The sequence below is a fragment of the Callorhinus ursinus genome, unplaced genomic scaffold, assembly GCF_003265705.2.
Source record: "Callorhinus ursinus isolate GAN/ISIS: 27379988/994484 unplaced genomic scaffold, GSC_fseal_2.0 scaffold48, whole genome shotgun sequence".
Lineage (NCBI taxonomy): Eukaryota > Metazoa > Chordata > Mammalia > Carnivora > Otariidae > Callorhinus > Callorhinus ursinus.
Genome location: NW_027397110.1, coordinates 8,611,470 through 8,635,285, shown reverse-complemented (window position 1 = coordinate 8,635,285; position 23,816 = coordinate 8,611,470). Strand labels below are relative to the sequence as shown.

General features: G+C 59.1%; 1 protein-coding gene across 1 annotated transcript in view; it reads left to right on the top strand.

Annotated features, from left to right (window-relative positions):
• CACNA1I (calcium voltage-gated channel subunit alpha1 I) overlaps positions 1-23,816 on the top strand; it is a 116,314-nt gene that overhangs the window by 85,380 nt on the left and 7,118 nt on the right. The window contains exons 11-34 of the mRNA XM_025881969.2: positions 1,293-1,444; positions 2,122-2,307; positions 2,575-2,692; positions 3,081-3,236; positions 3,696-3,789; positions 4,570-4,772; positions 5,417-5,887; positions 6,226-6,326; positions 6,998-7,121; positions 7,403-7,471; positions 8,031-8,215; positions 8,676-8,802; positions 10,071-10,196; positions 12,621-12,710; positions 13,297-13,489; positions 14,059-14,210; positions 15,467-15,576; positions 16,177-16,310; positions 17,173-17,243; positions 19,938-20,016; positions 20,707-20,828; positions 21,254-21,592; positions 21,816-21,962; positions 22,359-22,481. Of these exons, the coding sequence (XP_025737754.2) occupies positions 1,293-1,444; positions 2,122-2,307; positions 2,575-2,692; positions 3,081-3,236; positions 3,696-3,789; positions 4,570-4,772; positions 5,417-5,887; positions 6,226-6,326; positions 6,998-7,121; positions 7,403-7,471; positions 8,031-8,215; positions 8,676-8,802; positions 10,071-10,196; positions 12,621-12,710; positions 13,297-13,489; positions 14,059-14,210; positions 15,467-15,576; positions 16,177-16,310; positions 17,173-17,243; positions 19,938-20,016; positions 20,707-20,828; positions 21,254-21,592; positions 21,816-21,962; positions 22,359-22,481 (3,672 nt within the window). The remainder of the gene's footprint in view (positions 1-1,292; positions 1,445-2,121; positions 2,308-2,574; positions 2,693-3,080; positions 3,237-3,695; positions 3,790-4,569; positions 4,773-5,416; positions 5,888-6,225; positions 6,327-6,997; positions 7,122-7,402; positions 7,472-8,030; positions 8,216-8,675; positions 8,803-10,070; positions 10,197-12,620; positions 12,711-13,296; positions 13,490-14,058; positions 14,211-15,466; positions 15,577-16,176; positions 16,311-17,172; positions 17,244-19,937; positions 20,017-20,706; positions 20,829-21,253; positions 21,593-21,815; positions 21,963-22,358; positions 22,482-23,816) is intronic.

The following is a 23,816-nucleotide window of genomic DNA, read 5'->3' as shown; positions in this document are numbered from 1 at the left end:
GTGTGTGTCCACAGAGAGCAGTTTGGAGACTGATTGCGTGGCTCAGCCGCATCCTGGCTGGGTGGCTCAGAGCAAGTCAGTTCACTTGTTGGAGCCTCCGTGTCCTTCCCTGTGGAATGGAGACACCAGCAGTGGCCTTGCAGATTGTGAGGAGCAGAAACCAGACACTTCACAATGCTAGCGGGCTCATGCAAGAGGGGCTGGAGCCCTGCATGGTGCTTTGGTGGAGAGGTCCGGGATGAACGTCATCTTATTTTACCCCCTCGTTTTATGGATGAAGAAACTGAGGTGGGGAGGGGTGCCCCTGGAACCCTGTGTCCTAGTCATGGCCCAGGAATGTGGTCTGTTTTATATACCAGCGTTGCTCACAAGGCTCCATTTGTAGGGTGTCACCTGCTGCTAAAAACCAGGAGGTAATCATGTCTGGGGTCAGAGGGTGGCTCTCTGGCCAGGGGTACTAGTCTCCTTCTGACCAGCTGGTGACTCTAACCCCTGCCCTCCCTGGGCTTTGGTGCCTTCCACTGAGAAGCATGTGGAGTAAGCCCCATCGACCAGGGTGCTCGAGTACAGGAAAGAGCCGTTGTGGTGCACGGTCCTTTTCTTCTCTTCGCATGGCACGGTGCTCTCCAGCCACCCACAATGCTGAGCTGACCATTGCCGGGGAAGGGGAGAGTGGGGAAGGCTCAGGAGGGAGGTCTGCACACGCCTGGGTGAAGGGCGGAAGCCTTGGAACCGGGCTGCCTGAGTTCACATCCTGCTTTGGCCCTTACCTGCTCCACAGCCGAAGGCAGGGAGATGGCCTTCTCTGAACCTGCTTCCTCCTCTGCAAAATGGGGTCTTGTGTGGGATTAAGATGAACTGTAAAGTTCAAAGGACAGGTCCAGCATGGGGTAAGTGCTTCCTAAATGGGGTCACGGGCAAACAGGGACTTTCTAGCAATGACTGGCCTGTCTTCTTGCCTTGCTCTGCATCAAGCCACGGGACCTTAAGTCAGCTTCTGAGGCTGTGTCCTGATCTGTAAAATGGGTGTCACAATAGCTCCCTGAGGGCACACGGTACCAGCGTCATTTCCAAATGTGTGGAAGGTCAGCTCGGTGGGGTCCCACCATCTTAGTGGATTCTTGGGGCAGCAGAGATGCAGCTGCATTGTAAGGTTCTCAAGGCCATTGTGCTCCAGCGAGGACTCTGACCCGCCTCCCTGGGGGCCCTGGAGCCCATGGGCAACCAGAGAGGATTCATGACTGTGCTCTGGCCTGACGAGGTCCCTGTCCTGTGTCCTAACACCTCCACAGCCCGAGGAGCTGACCAACATCCTGGAGATCTGCAACGTGGTCTTCACCAGCATGTTCGCCCTGGAGATGCTCCTGAAGCTGGCTGCCTTTGGGCTCTTTGACTACCTGCGCAACCCTTACAACATCTTTGACAGCATCATTGTTATCATCAGGTGCTGCCCCCTGCCCTCCCCGCCCCCCCCACCGCAGGCTGCAGGCCCAGAAGTCCCGGGGTTGGGGGGGGATGGAGGGGGATCTAGGGCACCGACCCCGGCCGGGAAACAAAGCGTGTAAGAGCACAAAGGAAATCAATTACACCCAAGCACAGTTATCAAATATTTAAACATCTGTCATTCAGTAATATATGCACTTCTAGATTAACGCATGAAGTAGCAAGATCTAGCGGCAGGTCTTGTGACTACCAGCGTTCCCAAGAAAGGATGAGTATAAGTAATATTTGGAGATATGTACATCAACAGTTATATAAAACTATCAGTGATTTTGACTGGTCAGAAAGTCGTAGGGACTGCTAGTTCTCTGTGGCTTATTTACATTCATAACCGAAAGAATGTTAAATCTCAAAAAGAGGTCAGCGGGTAGACCTGAATTCTAGCCATAGACTTCTCGTGGGGGGTGTCCATGGACTCCAGGTCAGGAGCCCCTGACTTAGAGCATGCCCCGGCACAGCAGTGACCCATGAAACATGTTATTCGTGGGATGAACGAATGAATGAATGGAAGCTGTCCGTCTCTCCGTCCTCCCTGGCCTCCCTTTGCCCTCCTCTCCTCCCCGCCCTCTGTCAAACCCTCCTGCCTCTCTCTACCCCCTTCCCCCGCTTGCCCCCTCCCAGCATCTGGGAGATTGTGGGGCAGGCGGACGGCGGCCTGTCGGTGTTGCGGACCTTCCGGCTGTTGCGGGTGCTGAAGCTGGTGCGCTTCATGCCCGCGCTGCGGCGCCAGTTGGTGGTGCTCATGAAGACCATGGACAACGTGGCCACCTTCTGCATGCTGCTCATGCTCTTCATCTTCATCTTCAGGTGAGCCCTGCCCACCGCGCGCACCACGCGTGCCGGAGCCTGGGGGAGCATGGCAGGTCGAGCTTCTCCAGGGAACACTCTGGACCTGGGTGTGAATCCTGACACCACCACTTAATCCCCAATGGCTCGGGGCGAGTACTTGCCCTCTGAGTCTCAGTGTTCGCTTCTGTAAAATGGAACCAGTGCTGCCCCCTGCCATCCTACCGGGTGGTTCTGAGAATGAAACAAGGTGGGTGGGTCCCTGAGCTGTCTCCATTCCTCCCACAGCATCCTCGGGATGCACATCTTTGGCTGCAAATTCAGCCTCCGCACAGACACGGGAGACACCGTCCCCGACAGGAAGAACTTTGACTCCCTGCTCTGGGCCATTGTCACAGTGTTCCAGGTGAGCGACAGCATGTCTTTCTGTGTGTCAGGGGAAGGGGTTTCTCCCAGGACCGCCGCTTGCATTGCTTTTCGGAGGTGGCCCTTCAGAGGATCCGGAGAAGGGGGGCTGCCCTGCCAAGGAGGCCCCTCAGTTCCGGACCCCAGCAGACAGGTCCGGGTGCGGGGTCGGGCTGGCATTGCACCGGCTCTGGGAGCTGGAGTGAATGCCTGGTGCCCATCCCTGCCCCTCCAACTCCCACCCCAAGGCTTGGGCACCTTGGGATTCTCCTCTGAGACTGTTTCCTCACACATGCAGCTCTGCCACCCGGTGGATTCCATCTGTCCTCGGGCTGGGCTGGGGCTTGGGGATACCCCAGGGCTGAGCTGTGCTCCCGATTCCCCCACAGATCCTCACCCAGGAGGACTGGAACGTTGTCCTCTACAATGGCATGGCCTCCACCTCCCCCTGGGCTTCCCTCTACTTTGTCGCCCTCATGACCTTCGGCAACTATGTGCTCTTCAACCTCCTGGTGGCCATCCTGGTGGAGGGCTTCCAGGCAGAGGTGACTGCAGCCCTGGCAGAGGAAGCACCCCCATGGGGTCTGCGCCAGACTGGGTGTGGGGGATTCTGGATGGGGAAGGACTGCAACTCAAACATCTAGCCGGTAACAAGGTCCCAAGGAGGAGGTTGCCAATTAGGTGGTGAGCTTCCTATCACAGGAAGCATGCAAACAGAGGCTGTATCTCAGAGCCCTGCCTCTCCCCCCGGGGTGTGGGACTAGGTCTCGCCATTTCTGAAATTCTAAAGCCCCCCAAGGTCTAGATCCTGCCTCCTCCCTTCTCTGAGGCTTAGGGGATACCTTCAGTCAGGCCAATGTGGGTTTATGGTCCAGGTCCTCGTTCGCTTCTTGCTTTCCTTTTCTGAGCCTCAGTTTCCCTATCTGTAAAACGGGGGTGAAAAATTCAAGAGGGAGAGAAGGGCTGAGCCAATCTGCATTCCAACAAGAGGGATGGTCTCCCAGGGTGACGCCAATCGCTCCTACTCGGACGAGGACCAGAGCTCATCCAACATGGAGGAGTTTGACAAGCTACAGGAGGGCCTGGATGGCGGTGGAGGTAAACGGGTCTCCACTGGCACCTAGGGGACCACAACCCTTTCCCAGAGATCCGGGCGGGCGAGGGGCACAGCACTGGGTTTCCCCTCAAGCCCGGGCTCCCGGACTGCTAATTCTCTGTGGTTTGCTTACATTCATAATGGAAACTGGCAAATCCCCCAAAAGAGGTCGGTGACATTCAGAGCCCTCCTGAATTCTAGCCACAGAGGGAGCTGCAGTTCACCCTCACCCCTCCACAGTGTGGCCTGCTGGGAAGAGCCTCACGCCTCAGGACACCTGGGTTCTGGTCCTGTTGGCACCACTGGGCAGCTTGGAACAAGCCTCCCCACACCCAGGGCCAGTGTCCTCCTTGGTAACTGGGCTGGACCGTCTTTGCCTTGCTTCCTGAAGTGGGTCCAGGAGTGAGGTTCCCAGGCTGGGTGCAGCTCGGGGCTGGCGCTCAACACAGGAGACAAGGGATCCGCCCCAAAAAGAAAGCTGAGATGATGAGTGCTGAGGAACAATGTATAGAATTGTCGAGTTGTTCTGTTGTACACCTGAAACTAATATAACACTGTATCTAAACTATACTGAACAAAAATAAAAAAACCTAAAAAAAAAAAAAAAAAAAGCTGAGAGCTCTCCAGGAAGGGTGGAGGAGAGGCACATGACATGGGGTCCAACCCAGAAGGTGGAGGAGGTTTCCCCAGAAAGACTCTATTTCTGTTCCCATCCCTGTTTCTGTGTCTCATGACTTCTTTTCTTTGTTTGCCCCCCTTCTGTGTCCATCTCACCCCTCCAGATCCCAAGCTCTGCCCAATCCCCATGACCCCCAATGGGCACCTGGACCCCAATCTCCCACTGGGTGGACATCTGGGCCCCACCGGGGCTGCAGCACCTGCCCCCCGCCTCTCGCTGCAGCCGGACCCTGTCTTGGTGGCCCTGGGCTCTCGCAAGAGCAGTGTCATGTCACTGGGCAGGATGAGCTATGACCAGCGCTCCCTGGTGAGTCCTTGTGGGGTGCTCTGGATGGGTGCTCCCTGCTGGGGCATGTGGTGAGGGACCCTGGGGAGAAGTGCCTGTCAGTCCAGCCTCAGGCTGGTACCCAGGTTTAGGGGACCAGACTCTCCAGCTAGAACCCGGCCAGGACCCTGTCTGTTGCGTTCGTGGATGCCCAGTGCCAGAGTAGGATGTGGCAACAAAGAATGAATGAGTGAATGAATGAATGAGTAGTGCAATAGGTCCCTTACAAAGAAATGGGTTTTACCTTGGCCACAATGTGTAGGTAAAGAGCTGGGCTTTGGGGTCAGGCATACCAGAGCTCAAATCTGGCCTCTGCCATTTTCGAGCTGTGTGACCACAAGCAAGTTACATCCCTCTCTGAACCTTTTTCCTTACCTGTGAAATAGGAAGACCACCCTAAGCTGCTGTAGCTTCCTCAAGGGAAGTGAGGTGGCAGGAGGAGATGTAGCCACACCCTAGAGGTGCCCACATGTCAAAGAGTGAGAGCGGGGCAGGGAGAGGACCCCTGGGGCCTAGCCTGCTCTGTCACCCACTAGCCAGGCTGGTGGCCCGCTTAGGGCCTCAGCGGGTGTGCGGGCTGCCTTCAGTCACCACAGCGGCTTGTGTGTGTGGTGGCTTCCTTCCAGTCCAGCTCCCGGAGCTCCTACTACGGACCGTGGGGCCGCAGCGGGGCCTGGGCCAGCCGCCGCTCCAGCTGGAACAGCCTGAAGCACAAGCCGCTGTCGGCCGAGCACGAGTCCCTGCTCTCGGCAGAGCGTGGCGGCGGCACCCGGGCCTGCGAGGGCGCCAGGGACGAGGGGCCCCTGCGGGCCGCGCCGCTGCACGCTCCGCACGCCCACCACGCGCACCACGGTCCCCACCCGGCGCACCGGCACCGCCACCACCGCCGGACGCTGTCCCTCGACACCAGAGACCCGATGGACCTGGCCGAGCTGGTGCCTGCGGTGGGCGCCCACCCCCGAGCGGCCTGGCGGGCGGTGGGCCCGGCCCCCGGGCACGAAGACTGCAATGGCAGGATGCCCAGCATCGCCAAGGATGTCTTTACCAAGATGGACGACCACCGGGATCGCGGAGAGGACGAGGAGGAGATCGACTACGTGAGTAGGGGAGGGCCTAGGGGCCAGAGCCGGCGGGGGCGGGGGCAGAGGGGGGCGGGCCCGAGGGGCGGGGCTAGCGCGGGGCCGGCCTTAAGGAGAGCGCGCAGGGGGCGGGGTCGGCACTGCTCGCCCCAGCGAGGGACAACCCCCCCCCCCCCCGCCGCGGGTGGAGAGGCCCTCTCTCCGCGCTTGCACTGGGTGGGGCGAGGGTCTTAGTCTCGCTGGAAGAGTTCGCAGTTCATCCGGTGGCCCCAGTTTGGTATATGGCCGGAGTGGGCGGAGATGGGCAGCTCTGCGCAGCGCTGACCCACATTCGCACTCCATCCTTGCCTTGCCAGACCCTGTGCTTCCGGGTCCGCAAGATGATCGACGTCTATAAGCCTAACTGGTGCGAGGTCCGCGAGGACTGGTCTGTCTACCTCTTCTCCCCCGAGAACAGGTGGGCAAGTCCAGGCTTGGTGTGAGGTTAGAGTAGGGGGTTGGCATGTCTGGGAGGGAGAGATTTCTGCCAAGCCAGTCAAGGCTATTGGTGGAGGGTCTTCTATACCCCAGAGGACCCTCCTGGTCCAGTGGTGGAGGGTCTGCAGAGGAGGGGGAGGATCTACGTGTTCTAGATTCCAAGTCTAGGCCATTCCTGTGCTGGCACCAGGTTGGACAAATCCTCAAGTAGCCTGGGGTGCTCCCATCTGGAGGGGGCATCAGTAGGCCCCCTGGAGGAGGAGGAGGCCTGTGTGCTGGGTTTTGGAGGCAGATAGCATTCTAGTAGGTGAAGCATGGGTTGTGAAGAGGTGGAGACTGGTCCAGGTAGAGGGAGCAGCCTGAGGGAAGGCCCCAGGGGCAGAAGTGGAAGGTATCAGGGAGTGTGTGTCCGAGTGGCTGGAGGTTAGGGCTCAGAGATTTGCACCAGTGTTTGGAAGGCCTTGACTGCCACGGCAAGGTCGATGCCCTTTATCCTGTGGTGCCAGTTTTTGCCGTGTGCTTAGACGAGCAGACATGAAATCACCACCTATTGTGTGGCCAGAGAAGAGAGATGTCAGCTCCTCTAGCCGTCCCAGTCCCCATGTGTGTCTGGGTCCCACACTCATGGGGTGCCCTCCCTACCCCGCCCAGGTTCCGAGTCCTGTGTCAGACCATCATTGCCCACAAGCTCTTCGACTATGTCGTCCTGGCCTTCATCTTTCTCAACTGCATCACCATCGCCCTGGAGAGGCCTCAGATCGAGGCTGGCAGCACTGTGAGTGGCTGCAGCCTTCGGGCAGGGCAAGGGACAAGGCAGAGGGGCAGGCCACCAGGGCCTGCACTGGGACATTGTGCCGGGCTCAGGGGGCTAGGAGAGCTCAGCCAGGCCCAACCCCAAGCACCATGGAGGGAGGTGTGGTAGGAGCTCTGGGGAGGCAGATGCCTCCCAAGACTGTGAAGTAGCAGCAGGGTGTCCCCTGGCTGAAGGCGAGAGGCTGACCGGGTGACGGAGCAGCTCTGGGAGTCCCTGGGCCCACGAGAGCTCTCTTCTTCCAGGAACGTATCTTCCTTACAGTGTCGAACTACATCTTCACAGCCATCTTTGTAGGCGAGATGACCCTGAAGGTAACTCCAGGCTTCACCCGGGACCCTCTCCCACCCCCAGCTTGGGACCCCTGGCTTGGGCCCCTCTCCGAAAGCTTGTCACTCACCTGCCCATCAACCACATTCCACCGGGCGCCCAGGAGGCCCATCCCTGTTAGGTGCCAGCCCTTAGGTTGGGCTCCGGGGACCCAGAGGGGGTCAGCCACGTCCTCACTCCCAGGAGCTCACATCCCGCGAGAAAGGCTAATGTGGGGAAACATTTAGGGTGTAATGCAGGTACCTGCTGGAGGTGGGGGGCTCAGGGGAAGGATTCCTTCCCGGATGCTTCCCAGAGCGCTTGGCTTTGAATTGAGTTTGCCAGAAGTGCGGGGAGTAGGGAACCGGGTGGCCCGCTGGGCCTGTGTTTCAAGGGGGCGGTGGGGCACGTGTCTCCCTGCCAGACCATCCGCCCAGCCCTCTGCCTGACAGGTCCCCACCAGCCCCACCTGACCTCGCTCCGCCCCCTCGCTGAGGCTGGCCACACCCCGCCCCGTCTCCAATCGCCGAGTCCGGCTGACCCCGCCCATCGCCCCGCCCCCAGGTGGTCTCGCTGGGCCTGTACTTCGGTGAGCAGGCCTACCTGCGCAGTAGCTGGAACGTGCTGGACGGCTTTCTAGTCTTCGTGTCCATCATCGACATCGTGGTTTCCGTGGCCTCAGCCGGGGGAGCCAAGATCCTAGGGGTCCTTCGGGTCTTGCGGCTGCTGCGCACCCTACGCCCCCTGCGGTGAGGACTCCCCCGCGGATGTCGGGAATCCCTGCACTGTCTAGTGAGCTCCTGGGGTCTAAGTGGATCCCTCACTCTGGCCCCCCTTATCCACTCAGCCCTCTGATAGCACATGCCAGATTAGTGGGGACAGCGACCAGGCTGCTGATGGTGCTCCTGGGGGAGGAGCCTGGAAACCCTGGCGGGAGGAGGGTGCTGGAAAGGCCAGGCTGAAGGGGGCCCCCTAGGACTGCTACCCACTTTCTGTGTGTCCCTGGGTGGCTCATTGCCATCTCTGGCCCTCAGTCTCCAGATGATGGTGAGGTGTGGACCCCAAGGGTCTGGGGTTAGGGCATAGTGCACTGCTGTGCATATAGATCTGGGGTTTGGGGTTCTCTGCCCTGGTGATTCTGGGCAAAGTGGGTGCCGTCTCCAGACATGGTGTGGGCTCATGGTGCCTCTGGCCCCTGTCTGTCTCCAGTGTCATCAGCCGAGCGCCTGGTCTGAAGCTGGTAGTGGAGACCCTCATCTCTTCCCTCAAGCCCATCGGCAACATCGTCCTCATCTGCTGTGCCTTCTTCATCATCTTCGGCATCCTGGGGGTGCAGGTGAGGGGTGCTCAGGCTGGGCAGGCACTGGGGTGAGCTTCGTGGTCGGGTAAGAGGCTCCACATTCCTGTTCAACTCTCCCGACCTTGTGTTGACCAACCTGGGGGCTCAGGTGGCCCTGGTAGAGCACCCACGGTCCTGCCAGCCGCGAGCTCCCAGTCCAGGGAGAGGGGCAGACACAGACTTAAACGTCTGAGCGCAAAGAAGCCTGGGTAAATGGGACCACGGGGCTCCAAGCTACACAGAAACACAGGGCTGGGCTGGGGGCAAGAGGAAAAGCATCCTGGAGGAAGTGGCCTGCGCACTGGGCCTTGAAGGAGAAGTGATTCCACAGGTCAGGGCGGGTGGAAGGTGTTTCAGGGGAGGGTGGGCACATGTGTGGATGCGAGCTCAGGAGCCATGACTGGCCCAGAGACAGGAGCCAGACGGTGGGCTGGGCCAAGGTGGGAGAGAGCTGGAAGGGCAGCTAAGAAGTCGGGGCCAGTTTCTCTGGGGGTGAAGACCATGGAGAGTCTCTGACACAGGCAGGACCTTGAGCTAACTCGGATTTTGGCTTGGAGCCCAGGAATAAGATGGGACCTTAGGGCTGGACAGGGAGGAGCCATGAGGCACATCATAAAAGTGTGTGACGGGGGGATGGCCAGAATGCCCTGGGCCCTCTAGGGTCTGAGCTGCAACTGAGACCTTCCTCTTCCTTGTCTGAGTCCTGAGCTGAGGCTCGCGGTCTCCCCACCTGGTCCTGTGTTTGGGGCTGGAGCTGCAGTGGAGCTCCGGGCACAGGCGTCCTTTGGGGCTGCTGAGAGATCTGTAACAGCCGCCTGGGCAGGAGGGGCTAGATGTGGACTCCATGTGGACAGTGGCCCTGTCCCTTCCAGGCAGAGTGCCTGGATCCCTAGAGAGGGTCCCTTTACTTCTCTCTCGGGCAACTTTCCCCCGTGGAGTCCCTGTCTACATCCCCAGGACTGAGGTCTGCGGAAGAGCCCAGAAATCAGACAGACAGTGACTCTGCCCCTTCCTAAACCTCATATGACTTTGAGGAAAATTACCTAATACCACTGGGCCTCAGTCTACTCATCTGTGAGATGGGCTGAGAGTAGCCCTACCTCATGTTGGGGCACTTGGTGAGATGGTGTGGTCGAGTGCTTGGTCCAGGTTATGCACAGAGGAAGGGCCCCCTGCGGGGCGGGTCCCTTTTCTGACTTGCATCCCTTACCCCCCGGAGCACTGGCAGACGGTCCGCTAACCCTGCGGTCCTCCCCCCACCCCAGCTCTTCAAGGGCAAGTTCTACCACTGTCTGGGTGTGGACACCCGCAACATCACCAACCGCTCTGACTGCGTGGCCGCCAACTACCGCTGGGTCCACCACAAGTACAACTTCGACAACCTGGGCCAGGTGAGTGCTGTCCGTGCACCCCTGCCCTGACCCCCCCCCCCCGCACCTCCCCCCGCCAGTGGATGGGGGTACAAGCTCTTCAGTGCCGACAGCCCGGGATCACAGATCAGGCTCTGGTCCTGCTCTGCCAGGACTGACCCTGTGACTTCTCCTTTCTAGGCCTTGGTTTTGTTTTCTGCAAAATGGGTAGGGGTGGAACTCACCTCACAGGCTTAGAGATCCTGAGTGCAGAGTATCTCAGGAGTATGTGGTGCTTAGGAGGTGTTTCAGTGAACACTGGTTCCCCACGCCCCACCCCAGGGACCCTGACAGGAGTTTTAGAGACAGCCAGACCTGGTTGTGAATCCCAACTCTGTGCCACTTACTGTAGGTGTGGGCCCTCTGAGCCTCGGTTTCCTCATCTGTAAAATGGGAATGTGACGGCCTACCAGGCAGGCAGTGGTAACAGAGTGTAGCAAGCCCCTGGCCCAGGGTGGGTTTCCTCTCCCAGCACCCATCTATTCTGCTCTCCATCTCAGTGGGCAGGCAGGCCTCCTGCCCAGTTCCTGCCTTGCCCTTGGTCCCCTCTCCTGGGGGCCTACTGGGTTTGACCCATTGGGTAGTGCCGCAGATGAGAACCCACAGTGGGCTGCCTCCAAAGAGCTTTATACCCCCCGCACCCCAACAACTACTATTTCTTGAGGGCTCAGCCATGTGGCTAGGTATAATCAGATGGGAAGTGCCTTCCCCAGGTCACACAAGGAGGGAACAGGATCCAGGTCTATGGGACCCAGGGCCTGTGCCCTGCTCCTCTGCCGGGAACCCTCTGGCTAGATGCCATTGAAACTCTCACCTCACATGACCAGGGGATCCCATTCGTCATGCCCTCTGGGAGAGGAGATATGGGGCCATAGAGAAGCAGCGAGTGGACAGGGAAAGGGGGTCAGGAACTGGGACACAGGAGCTCCCCTAGCCCCTGCAGATTTTCCAGAAGCAGTGCCTTTCAAGTTGTTAACGACTCAATGGTTGATAAAACAGAGGTTTTTTAAAAGAAGATATTCCAGGAAGCTGAGGGAAAGCCTGTGGGGACAGTTCATGAGCTTGTTCCCGACTCCCTGAGCTCAGTGCCAGGCCCCGGGCCCTGTTCCCATGGAGCATCCCTAGCCCTTTCCCGTTCTGGGCATGCTCGATGCCAGGCTGACACCCCTGGAGCCAGAAGTAAGGTGTCCTCAGCGCGCATATGGGGGAGTTACAGCACGGCCCGGAGTCTTTGGCTGCTTGCTGGGCCACTCAGGAAAGTTCCAGTGTCTGCGGTTCAGTGCCCTCATCTGTAAATGGGAAATGATAGCAGCTCTATGCTTCCCTGGCCCAGGCTCTGCACTTCAGGTCTCTGTGATCCCAGGGCCCACAGACACATTTGCCCCTTGGCATGTGAAGTCTTCGTGTCCCTCCCTGGCCACGAGGGCTCCCTCTGTGTCCCTTGCTCCGACCTCCTCCTGGGCCTGAGTCCTTTCCAGGCAGCCCTTAGAACCATTCCCACCTGGAAGGGAAGAGGAGGAGTCTGTACCTTGGGGGATGGGAAATAGGGGCCCTTGTGGGGCAGGAGACCCATCCCAGAACCCCATTTCCCTGCCCAGGGCCCTGGGCCACAACAAAGGAGCAAGTGTGCTGGAAGTATGGGGGAGCTTCTGGAATGGGGTGTGTGACCTCTGGTCAACGCGCTGGTGGTCGGGGCTCTGCAAGAACAGTGATGGTGCTGTCCAGCTCAGAAAACCTTTATTGAGTACCTACAGTGTGCGAGGCACTGTGCTGTTGCTGCAGGACCAGCCCGTAGTCCTGTTGAGGGGACATGAGCGTGCTTTGGCCTGCCATCTGTGTAAGAGCCTTGGCTGGTGTCTCCTGGGCATTCCTTCCAGTTAAAGTCTCACATTAGTGAGGGTAATTATTGCCGTTTACAGACAAGGAAGCTGGGGCCCAGAGAAGTTGAGGAACTTGCCCCGCGTCACCCAGCCAGTGAGTGGCAGAGCTTGGGCGGTGCCCAGGGCTCCTGACTTCTCACGTAAGCTCCTGTTTTCAGGTGCTAGAGGCCTGCTTGGGGTGAGGACGGCAGGGCCCCTCATGTTTGTCAGCAACCTTCTAGTTTAAAGTGTTAGTAGACCTGGCCGGCAGGCACTTAAGCATTAGCTACATTCTGTGGGCGAGGGGACAAGAGCTCATGAATTTTCTCAAATTAATTTTCAGAGCTGAACCCAGGACTCCTGGTCTAGTGCTCATTCACCTGCAGCAGTGTCTGCAGGATATATGGCAGGCACATAGTAGGTCCTCAGGAATGGTTTGTTGTCATTCTCAGGGAAGGCCTCTTTGTCTCTCTGTCTCCTGAAGGCAGAAAGATGGAGAGCTGCTTGCACCTACCACTGCAAGCCCTCCCCTTCCTGTGTCTTCCAGGCCCTGATGTCCCTCTTTGTCCTGGCCTCTAAGGACGGCTGGGTGAACATCATGTACAATGGACTGGACGCTGTCGCTGTGGACCAACAGGTGGGGGTGGGCTGGGGCCAGGGCAGAGGGCACTTGGGGAGGGACATGGTGTCTCTGGGGCCCAGTTGTCTAAAACTGGCATCAGCAGGACCCAGAGCCCCCGGGATCTCTCCCTGTCAGCCATGGCCCACGCCTCACCATCCTAGCCTGAATCTTCCACCACTAAGCCGCTCTTAGGTAGCATAAACCATGTGCCATTTGCTTTGCAAATCCCCCTGCTGTGCAGCGAGAGCATGCTAAACTGGTTTCTGCATGGAAGGTCAGAGCCTTGTGCGTCTAGAACCAAGTGCAGGAACAGGAGAGGGGCTGAGCCAGTTGGCAGAGGGACAGCAGAGCAGGCCCCCGAGATGAGAGAGCGCCATGTTCAGGGAGTCCTGAGGTGAGGGCAGGAGGTTGTGGAGGGGCTCAGCAGGGCTGGAAGGTCGTCAGGCCCCTGTGTGTGCCAGGGCAAGGGCTGGAGTTTAGCTGAGGGCAGTGGGAGTCAGGGAGGGTGTTACAGCTGGGGTGGGTTTAGGGAGGGCGTTCCCCGAGGCTCAGCACGGGGGTGCCCCACCCCGCCTGCCTCAGCCCCATCTGCTCCCCGCAGCCTGTGCCCAACCACAACCCCTGGATGCTGCTCTACTTCATCTCCTTCCTGCTCATCGTCAGCTTTTTCGTGCTCAACATGTTTGTGGGCGTCGTGGTGGAGAACTTCCACAAGTGCCGGCAGCACCAGGAGGCCGAGGAGGCTCGGCGGCGAGAGGAGAAGCGACTGAGGCGTCTGGAGAAGAAGCGCCGGAGTGAGTGGGCGGCTGCGGAGGGAGGGGCCTTCCCGGCTGCCCGTCCTGTCTGCGCCTGGTCCTCCTGGTGCCGTGGCCCAGCCTGGGTCTGCCCCCAGCCTCTGGGCCTCTGGGCCTGAAAGGGAACAGAGGGTCGATCCTGGGCAGAATCTCCCTGTCCAGGTGACCTGATCCCCTGTTGCTGTCCACCAAGTCCACTGGTGACCCCCTGGTGGCTCAGTTCAGCTGAGGGCAAAGGCCTGGATGCGGAGGCCTGAGCTGTGGGACCCCCTGTCTTCCCCCCAGCAGACCCAGAGCCCCTGCCTTGGGCGTGTTTGGGGTAGATGGGGACAGTCATTGTCCTGCCCTCCCCCACCTCCTACCCCATTCCCTTGTGTGCCCTCCCCCCGCCCCCCCGGCTGGGCAGAGGAGACCTAAATCTGACTCTCAGGGCCTGGGGTGTTCTGACATCTCTCCCCTTGCTTCCTCCCTCCCCTGTGCTATTCCCTCCTTGTGCTCTGTTCCCCCACCTGGGCCCCAACCCTCTGTGGTTTGTGCCATCCCCCTCTCCCCCCCGCATTACCCTGCAGAGGCCCAGCGGCTGCCCTACTATGCCACCTATTGTCCCACCCGGCTGCTCATCCATTCCATGTGTACCAGCCACTACCTGGACATCTTCATCACCTTCATCATCTGCCTCAATGTGGTCACCATGTCCCTGGAGCATTACAATCAGCCCACGGTGAGCCCCGGGCCCAGCCCCAGCCTGAGGTCACATGGTAGGGTTGGGTCCTCAGGCAGGACCCCGGGGAAAGGGTGAGGCAGGAGGGTCTGAGCAGCACCCCCATTCGGGTCCCTGTGCCCAGGAAGCTCATGGCCCGGTAGGACAAATGAGAGAAAGGGAAATGTCACTTGTTCCCAGTGAGTGGGGAGGTGACATTTGGGCCCAGCCTTGAACATGGGTTCCAGTGGCAGTGGTGTGTGTGACGTGACTCCGAAAGACACGCTACAGATATTAACTCTAATGCTCACAGCAACCAAAGGTGGGGGAGGAGCCTTTCTACAGATTTTGTAGAGGAAGAAACTGAGGCTCAGAGGAAATATGCTGCCCAGATTACTCAGCCTACAAGTAGCAGAGCCAGGACTGGAACTCAGATTTGCATTTAAGGCCTACCATGTGGCCTCCACTACTGCCTGTGCGCATGGGGCCCGGGGGAGGGGCATTCCTGTGGCAGGACCATTGGAGGCAAACACTGGCATGGGGAAGAATGACCAATTCTCAAGTGAGTTGCCAGCAGCACTTGTGAGGGGCATGTGAGGAGCATCTAGGGACAAGTGCATCCTAAAAGCCTCAACATATTGGAGCTGGGGAGACGAAGGGTGAAGCTGAGCCTGCAGGTGAGGAATTGGTATCTTATTTTAAATGACAGGAGAGGTATATTATAAATGCAGGGAAAAGGAAGGCAACCATTAGCAGAATGAACAGTAATTGTAGAACTTCCAAATTAACATGAAGAAGTAGAGTAACAATACCAAGTATTTCTTGTGTGCCCAGCACCGGACTATTACCTCACTTACTTTGTACAGCAACACTTTGACGTAGGTACTGTTATCATCCCCCACTTATAGATTTGGGAACTAAATCTCAGAGAGGTCAAGTGACTTGGCCAAGGTCACATAGTGAATAGGGACTAGGTGCTGGGCCAGGATTCATAGCTAAGCAGCCTGGTTCTTAACCGTGACCCCTAACCATTACTTCATACTGCCTCCAAAGAGGGGTAACTGGACCAAATCAGCAGAAATAAGGAAGAAGAAATAGCAATGTAAAACAAATAGTACACGTTAATTAAAATGGAGGGAACAAAAGCAGATATAGAAGCCATTGCACTACATGTAAATGGACTAAATTCTCCCCTTAAAAGGCAGAGACTTTCTGAGTGGAGGAAGGTGGGGAGCAGGTCATGGGGTCTGGATCTTGCTTCTCTTTGCCCTCCATAGTCCCTGGAGACAGCCCTCAAGTACTGCAACTACATGTTCACCACTGTGTTTGTGCTGGAGGCTGTGCTGAAGCTGGTAGCGTTTGGGCTGAGGCGCTTCTTCAAGGATCGGTGAGCAGCTTGGCTGGGCTAGGACAGCATGGAGTGGGCTGCAGGATGGGGAAGCAGTCCTGACCCCTGGGGAAGCCTAGAACAGCTGGAGGAGGGGACCCAATAAGTGGGCACTGACAGCCAGGGGCCCCCAGGTGCTGCCTACAGCTCTGAACAAGAAGTGATTATGGTCGCACCTGATGGGTGCAGGGCACACTCCCATGTCTCTTCAGCTCATCTCTCACGGGTCCTCTGTAATCCACAGGCAAAACAGGGCATGTTCAGAGAAGATGGACTAGCCCAAGGCCACACGGAGGCAGCAGCTGGCTCAGGATTCCAATCTAGAAGTCATAGCTTATTCCTCCTCCCCTGTAGGAGGCCAGAGATGTTTATTTAGCCTGGTCAGCCTCTTGCGTGAGGGATTGGAGGCTGTGGGGGGCAGAGAGGGAGCCAGAGCCAGTGGGGTCTGGTGGGGGGCTAGTAGGGAGGGTGACCACACATCCCCGTGGGCCACAGCAGGAGGGTGGAGAGCTGGGAAGCTCCTCCCAGCCTAGGCATTCCTAAACCAGAGCGCCCCTCACCCTGCCTCCCACTCCTGCCCTCCTCTCCCTGGCTGAGCAGGTGGAACCAGCTGGACCTGGCCATTGTGCTGCTGTCGGTCATGGGCATCACGCTGGAGGAGATTGAGATCAACGCAGCACTGCCCATCAACCCCACCATCATCCGCATCATGCGGGTTTTGCGCATCGCCCGGGGTGAGGGGCAAGGGTGGGACTCCAGGAATGGGGTGGGGGGCAGGCAGGGGGAGAGGCATGTAGGCATGTAGGCATGATGGGTTTCCTGCCGAGTAGGGAGAACAGCATCCAGGAGGAGCACACAGCAGCCACACGCACTTGCCCCATGTGTACACATTGATGCGCCCTTGTCCACAGACGGCTCTGTACAGCACATTGCTCCCCCGCCTCCTTATAACACCATGACCCATGTGGACCAGTCTCAGGTTGGGATGAAAGGAACTCAGGGCAGCTGGGAAGACACCGGGAAGTAACTCTAGTTCCTAACGGGCATGTGTCCAACATTGGCTGGGACACACAGTCTTCAATGCTTCTTATAACCTTCGCTTCCCCCAGAAGCTCCCCCCCTCACCCTGAAGGTGGGCCTGCACTCCTTTCACAAACCTCCCGCCTCAGTGCTGGCTCGGGTGCCTCTTGCTCTCTTGCTCCTCCACCTGCAACAGCTTGAAGCCTCCAGGTTCCCAGGTGGGGAGGGTGTGGAGAAATTCAGCTCAGAACACTGGGGCCCTCTTTATTTAGCCAGAGGGAAGGGAGAGATGTGGGCACTCAGGTACCTTGGTCTTATCACGGTGAATTATGTGCTCACGGACACACTTTGGTCCCACTGTGTGCATGCGCCCTCCTCTCGGACACCCGCACCTTGTGCATGCATGTCTTTGTACACACCCTTGTTTAGCAGCACCCACGTTCTTACGGTGTGGCATCACAGAGCTGTCCCCTTTGCTCACACACTCCTCCGGCTTCTCCCTTTTCCTCCTCACTTACGCACGCGCACACACCAACTGCCCTGGGCTGAGTGGGCCGGGCTGGGTCTCGCCCACAGTGCTGAAGCTGTTGAAAATGGCCACGGGGATGCGGGCCCTCCTGGACACGGTGGTGCAAGCTCTGCCCCAGGTAAGAGCTCTTCCCTCTGGCGGCCTGCCTGGCTGTCACTGGTGTGTCACAGGCCCTGACGTCCCTTCTCCAGCCTGCCCAGAGCCGGGGCTGAATCCTGTTTCCAGAGACATGGTTTGAGCCCGGGGCTGTGACAGAGGGAAAGGGCCCCCCTCTGCCTCTTTCTTCCCGACTTCAAGTGCTCACAGTGCCTGCTCTCTGAGCTGGCTCTGAGCTGGGCTCTGAGGACCCCTATCCGGCCCTCAGGAGTCTCCAGGCGAGTGGGAAGGCCAGATGCCTCCGGGCAATGTGGGGAGGAGGGGAGGGGGCCTGACACTCCTTGGGGAAATCAGGGAAGAAGACAGGGGACTCGAGGTGGCTCGGCAGAAGGAGGTGGTGATGTGAATGGGAGGTTCAGATGTGACCTGTTTAGTGGGGATAGCATGACACCCTGACCTGGGTGGAAACCCTAGGAAGTAGGAAAGCACCCCACTGCCCACCCCCATCCCACTGGCCGGTGGAAGGGAGAGAGGATCGGGCCGTAGAGGGTGCATCTTTCATCCTCCTGGGAAATGCGCAGTCTCAGTCCTCCCCTCCCCCGCTGTCCTGGCCCCTAGGGCTCCCCTTCTCCCTCCCCTCAGGGTGGCCTCTGCTCTGAGGCGAGTCTCATACACATTCATTTATTCATGAGGACTCATCTAGTCTCCAGGAATTTTAGGCATCTTAAAATAAAGGGCATGAATCCAGCACGATAAAAACGAGGATAAAAGATTAACAGCCCTGGGAAGGTGGCAGCAAAGCTCATTCTCTCGGGGACACGGGCTAAGGATGCTAGCGAGGTCCACCCTTGCTGCGAGCGTCCCAGCAGCCTCCTTACAAAGGGAAAGCGACACGGCTCTCATCAGGTCTGGAGGGAAAGCAAGCAGGGGTGTTCATTCAAAAAGATGGGGTTCTTCCTAACATGAAATCCCTTCGGAGGAATCTGTCACACGGAGCTGCCCAGGAGGTCCCAGCTTCAAGTAGGAAACAGGATAGTAATTACAATCACATCAGCACTTCAAGAGATGTGCATGCCAAGTACTATGTAGCATGGGGGACTTACCCTCAGAATCTGTTAGCTGTCATATGGACATTGGACATTTTCTCCATTCTGTGTGAAGTGCTATGGAAATGACACTTCCCACCAGGATCTGCCCCCTGCAGAGGGAGGAGGCAACAAGGAAGGCTTCCCAGAGGAGGTGACTTGTGACCTGGGCTTTGAGGGTGGGGCAGAGGCATTTACCAGGTGGAGACAGAGAAAGGGTCTTCCCTGCAGAGGGAACAGAATATGCGAATGGAGTCTGATTTCTGCATGGCTGGAGTCTGGGGTGGGAAGGTTAGGCTGGGAGGGAGTCCACGGGGCTAGGTCACAGAGGGCTTTGATGTCAGGACAGCAAACTCGGGCTTTATCCTGTAGGCAGCGGGCATCATCAGTGGAAAGGAAGGCCTCAAGCAGAGCTGCCTTTTAGGAGTGGCTTGCAGGAGAGGTTGGAGGCAGGGAGGCCAACGAGGAGGCTGCTGCAGATGTGCAGGCTCTGGGAGATGCTGAGGGTGGAAGAAGGGACTGATGGGGAAGGTGAGGTCCACCCTGGTTAAGAAGCACTGCTCACCGGCCCTGCAGAGGGTGGGAAGCTGACCTGAGGGCCAGGGCTCTGCTCACTCCCTGGTTTTGTCGGTGCTCAGTAAGTGCTTGTACCGTTAATGAGCAGAGCATCTTTTAATTAGTCAGACACCATTGGTATGAATGTACAACAGCTCAGAAGGAAATCCTCCTCTAGAGCAGAGAAGCATTAGGAAGTTGTGGTTAACATGGTTTACTTTTCAACAATTAACGCAAACCCTCAGCTGAATCTGTTCATGCAGGCCTTCTGAGGGTTCCAGGAGTTACTCCATTTCTAGGGCAAGAATATGCTTGAGCCTTATCTTATCCATAGCATGAGTTACAGGTGGTCTTCTGCGTATGGATGAATTTGAAATAGGTTTATAATCTGGGACATTTTGTTCCCACAAGAGCAGTGGGATGGGGGTGGCTGGGTTTGCAGGAAGCTTCCGGGGCTCACAATCCTGCGTGATTCCTCTGCTCACTTCCCTCCATGGCCAGGGCGCGCTGGCCGGAGGAGGCAGATCCGACTTAATCCAGCCATGTGCCTCCTTTCAAGGACGTCTCAGCCCAGCAGAGGACAGTGACAGGGACCCACGGGTTGTGCTCCCACTGTCAGACTGCGTCCCGGAGGGATCCAGGCAGGCTTTGTGGAGGAAGCAGCACTGTTGCCGAGAGCCCCGTCCCTCGCTCTCTGCATTCATTCGTGGGATGTGGTCTACTACACGCCTGTGTGGAGGAGCGACTGTGCTCATGGGGTCAGCCTGCTGCCTTTGAATCCCAGTCCTCCCACTTGCTAGCTGTGTGACCTCGGGCAAGTCACTTCACCACTCAGTGTGTGTCTTTCTCATCTTGAGAATGGGGTAACACGTAGTTCATAGATCGTCGTGTGGAGTGAGCGAGCTCATGAATCAGAAGTGCTTGAAACCGGCGGCTCAGGGGAAAGGCTCTGCCCGCATTTTGTTATTCTGTGCCACGTGCTGGACCTGGTCTCTCCCGGGGGCCGCTGCGGGGTAGCAGCAGCCCTGGGCACAAAGCCTGACCCTCAGGCTGGCCCCACCCGCTTTTCCCCACAGGTGGGCAACCTGGGTCTTCTCTTCATGCTGCTCTTCTTTATCTACGCCGCTCTGGGCGTGGAGCTGTTTGGCAAGCTGGGTGAGTGACTCCCCAAGCAGGCCTGGGCTGGCGAGGGGGTGGACCGGGCCTGGAGGAGGGCCTTAGCAGGGTGGGGAGGCTGGAGACATCAGCAGAGCGTCACATCAGGGTCTCTGTATTGGGGAGATGCCCCCACAGCAGGCCCGTGTGGTGACGGAGGGGTGACCCTTAGCCATCGGCGCCCTCCCCCGGGATAGGTAGTAGCTTTTGAGAGATGCTAGCTCAGATCCACCTGCATATGGTAGGCCTGTGCAGCGGACCTCAGCTGTCTGACTTCCCCAGGATGCCCCCCCTCTGGCCCCATGTGCCAGTGCCCATCCTGAGCCAGCACCACCCCAGCGAGCAGAGCGGGCAGGGCACAGGCTGAGGGCAACACAGCCCATGCTGAGCCAGCCCTGCACAGGGTTGGTTTCAGAAAGCCAGGCTCCCTTGGGGGCTGGCCCTCACCCCTGCATCCTTTCTCTCAGGACCTGATACACGAGTGAGGGGAGGAGCCAGGCTTGCCAGAGTCTGAGCGCTGGCTTGTGTGCCCCTCCCTGAGCCTCAGTTTCTCCATCTGTGGGCTGAGCACAGTCCACACACACCTCCAAGGATTGGGGATCCTGAGATGAGGCTGGGAGGCCCTGGTGCAGGGCGGGCCGGGCAGGGGACTCTGCAGTGGGACAGGGCTGACCTCTTCTCGCCTTTCAGTCTGCAATGATGAGAACCCATGTGAGGGCATGAGCCGGCATGCCACTTTTGAGAATTTCGGCATGGCCTTCCTCACGCTCTTCCAGGTCTCCACCGGCGACAACTGGAATGGGATCATGAAGGTACCTGTGGGCAGGCTGGGGAGGGAGCAAGCAGGCTGTGTTCTGGGGGCCAGGGTCCTGACGGCTAGGGCTCCCGCCCAGCGCTCTGCTGCACACCGGAGGGGAGTGCAGGGCAGCGGGAAGCCGAGGGACCTGCCTGGGGCTCTGAAGCCCAGCGAGGTGGAGATGAGCCCAGAAAGCGTCCTCTGTCGACCCCTAACTGCCGCTCTGGAATCAGTGCTCGGATTCTTGGGGACCCGCCTAGGGTCAGAGGGGAACTTGGGGCCCACAGCCCAGGGCCAGGGGTTGCAGGCCCCGCTCCTCCTCGCGCAGGCGGAGGCTCCCTGGCTCTGTGTGGCCCCCGGCCCCGGCCGGGGCAGGGCGGGGCTCACAGAGGGCGGGGCTCCGGAGACGAGCCCCTCACTGAGCCTCGGCCCCGGGCACAGGACACGTTGCGGGACTGCACCCACGATGAGCGCAGCTGCCTGAGCAGCCTGCAGTTTGTGTCGCCGCTGTACTTCGTCAGCTTCGTGCTCACGGCCCAGTTCGTGCTCATCAACGTGGTGGTGGCCGTGCTCATGAAGCACCTGGACGACAGCAACAAGGAGGCCCAGGAGGACGCCGAGATGGACGCCGAGCTGGAGCTCGAGATGGCCCACGGTCTGGGTCCCAGCCCGCGGCCGCCCGCCAGCTCCCCGGGGGCACCTGGCCGGGGCCTGGGCGGGGCGGGCGGCGGGGGCGACGCCGAGGGCCGCCTGTGCCGGCGCTGCTACTCTCCGGCCCAGGTGGGCAGGGGTGCAGAGGGCGGCACCACGGGGCTGGAGGGGCAGCTGGGCCTCCGAGGCCTCAGGCAGAGACCCGGGTCGTTTTGGGCCCCGCCCTGCGCAGCTCCGTTGCAGGTTGAAGGGGTGACCCTGTGACGAGGGGGTTGGGCCCCGCCCACCCCGCAGTCCCCCCCGGACCCGGCCGATAATCCCGCCTGTCCCCACCCCGTCCCCGTCCGCCTAGGAGAACCTGTGGCTGGACAGCGTCTCTTTAATCATCAAGGACTCCTTGGAGGGGGAGCTGACCATCATCGACAACCTGTCTGGCTCCATCTTCCATCACTACTCCTCGCCTGCCGGCTGTGAGAAGTGTCACCACGACAAGCAAGAGGTAATGGCAGCCTTGGAGGGAGCTGGCACCTTGTGGCGGGGGCCGCGTGAAGCCTGGTAGGGGCCAGCCCAAGGGAAGAGCCTGGGCCAACTTGACCAAGGCTGATTAGCTTCGAGGAGTGCTGGGCCTGGGGGCAAGTGGGCCAGCTTGGGAGGTCATAGTCCACGGCAATGAGGCTGCCCTCGGGCCCAGCCCCAGCCTAGCACTGTGCTGACTGTGACAGCATCGTGTCGTCCCGCACCCCCTGCCCAGACGGGGCCCCCTGGGCGTGGTGGCATAGTGTCCGTGCTCAGCAGATCTGTGCCCCTCTAACCACCTGCCTGTGTCTTTCTGGAGGACCAGGCCTGCCCCATCCCAGCCCCCGGGGTGACCTGGGGTGGCCACCTCTCCCTGCAGGTGCAGCTGGCCGAGACGGAGGCCTTCTCCCTGAACTCAGACAAGTCCTCCTCCATCCTGCTGGGTGATGACCTGAGTCTTGAGGACCCCACAGCCTGCCCACTCGGCCGCAAAGACAGCAGGGTGAGCGGTCCCAGTGGGCTAGTGGGGCTGTCCTTGTAGGCTGACACTGCTTCTTCACAGTGCACCAAAATTTAAGCGGCACCTGCTGTGTGGCAGGCTCGTCTCTCCTGTTGGTCAGATGAGGGCAGTGGGGCTCAGAGAGGTGGAGTGATTGACCTGAAGTCACACAGCAACAGGCCCTGCCAGGGCCCCAGTCGTGGCATTCAGTGGCCTCAGCCACTCCTTGTTTCTTTGGATATTTTTTATCCATCTGATGGGGGTTGTCCCACGCAGGACAAACTCACGGTGGGGCAGGGCGGGGCGGGGGGGCTCGAGGCTGAAGAGAATGGAGGAGAGTGGCACTAGATGCAAGCACCTACTGTGTGCCAGTTACTTGCACTCAGTGTGTCTGTCTCCCCGCTGTTGGCATGAGGGATGATTTGGCCCCATTTAGCACCTGAGTAAATGCGGGCTCTGAGGCATGAAGCGGCTTGCTCACCTCACACAGCTGGAATGGCAGAACAGGGGTGCCAGCCCTGGGGCTGGTCCCCAAGCTCTGCCCCTGAGGTGGGCCGTCTCAGGAGGCCTGGAGACCCGGAAGGGCCACTGTGTTCACGTGGCAGACTTAGGCAGTCTGGGCACATGGCAGACTGTGTCTGCCACTGGGCTGGTGACCTCAAGGCCAAGAGGAGCTGTGGAGGGGGAGGGCACTGCCTGGCCTGAGGTAGGAATGCGGTGGCCCTGCGTGTGAGAGCCTCTTTCCCCTAGACTGCAGGGCAGCCTGGGTCTGGCACCACTGACCCCCGGGGCTGTCCTCCATCAATCCCCTCCCTGCCCTCTGCATCCCTTCCCCTAACAGCTGGTAGCTCCTGTAACCCCCCTCCCAGCCCCTTCCTGCCTCCTCCCTGCACCCCCGTGCTCTTCCACACAGGAGGTTGGCATGCACCGTTTCTGGGGCCTGGTTGGGCCTCAGCGGGTGTAGTTGGGTTTTATTCTAGACTCAGAGAGCAAGTCATAGGGGGTCCATCTGCCTTGGAAGGGGTCCCTGAGGCAGCTCTGGAGGAGTCTGCTGGGCAGGGGTCACCTTGGGCTGCAGGGCTGAGGAAGGGCTGGGCCCAGGGAGTGCTGGAAGGACTGCCAGGGAGCTTCGGGGTGCCAGACCCAGGAAGGAGGGATTACTCTCTCATTTATGTTTGTGAATGGTGTGTGGCTCAGCAAAGGGAAGGGACCTGCCCACCATCCTGCTCACAGGGAAGCCCCTGTCGCCGCTCCACCTATCTTCTGATACCTTCACCAACCTGGACTTGACTTTCGCGCTGGGCCTGGGGTCTGTACCAGGCACTTGGCTACAGAGAC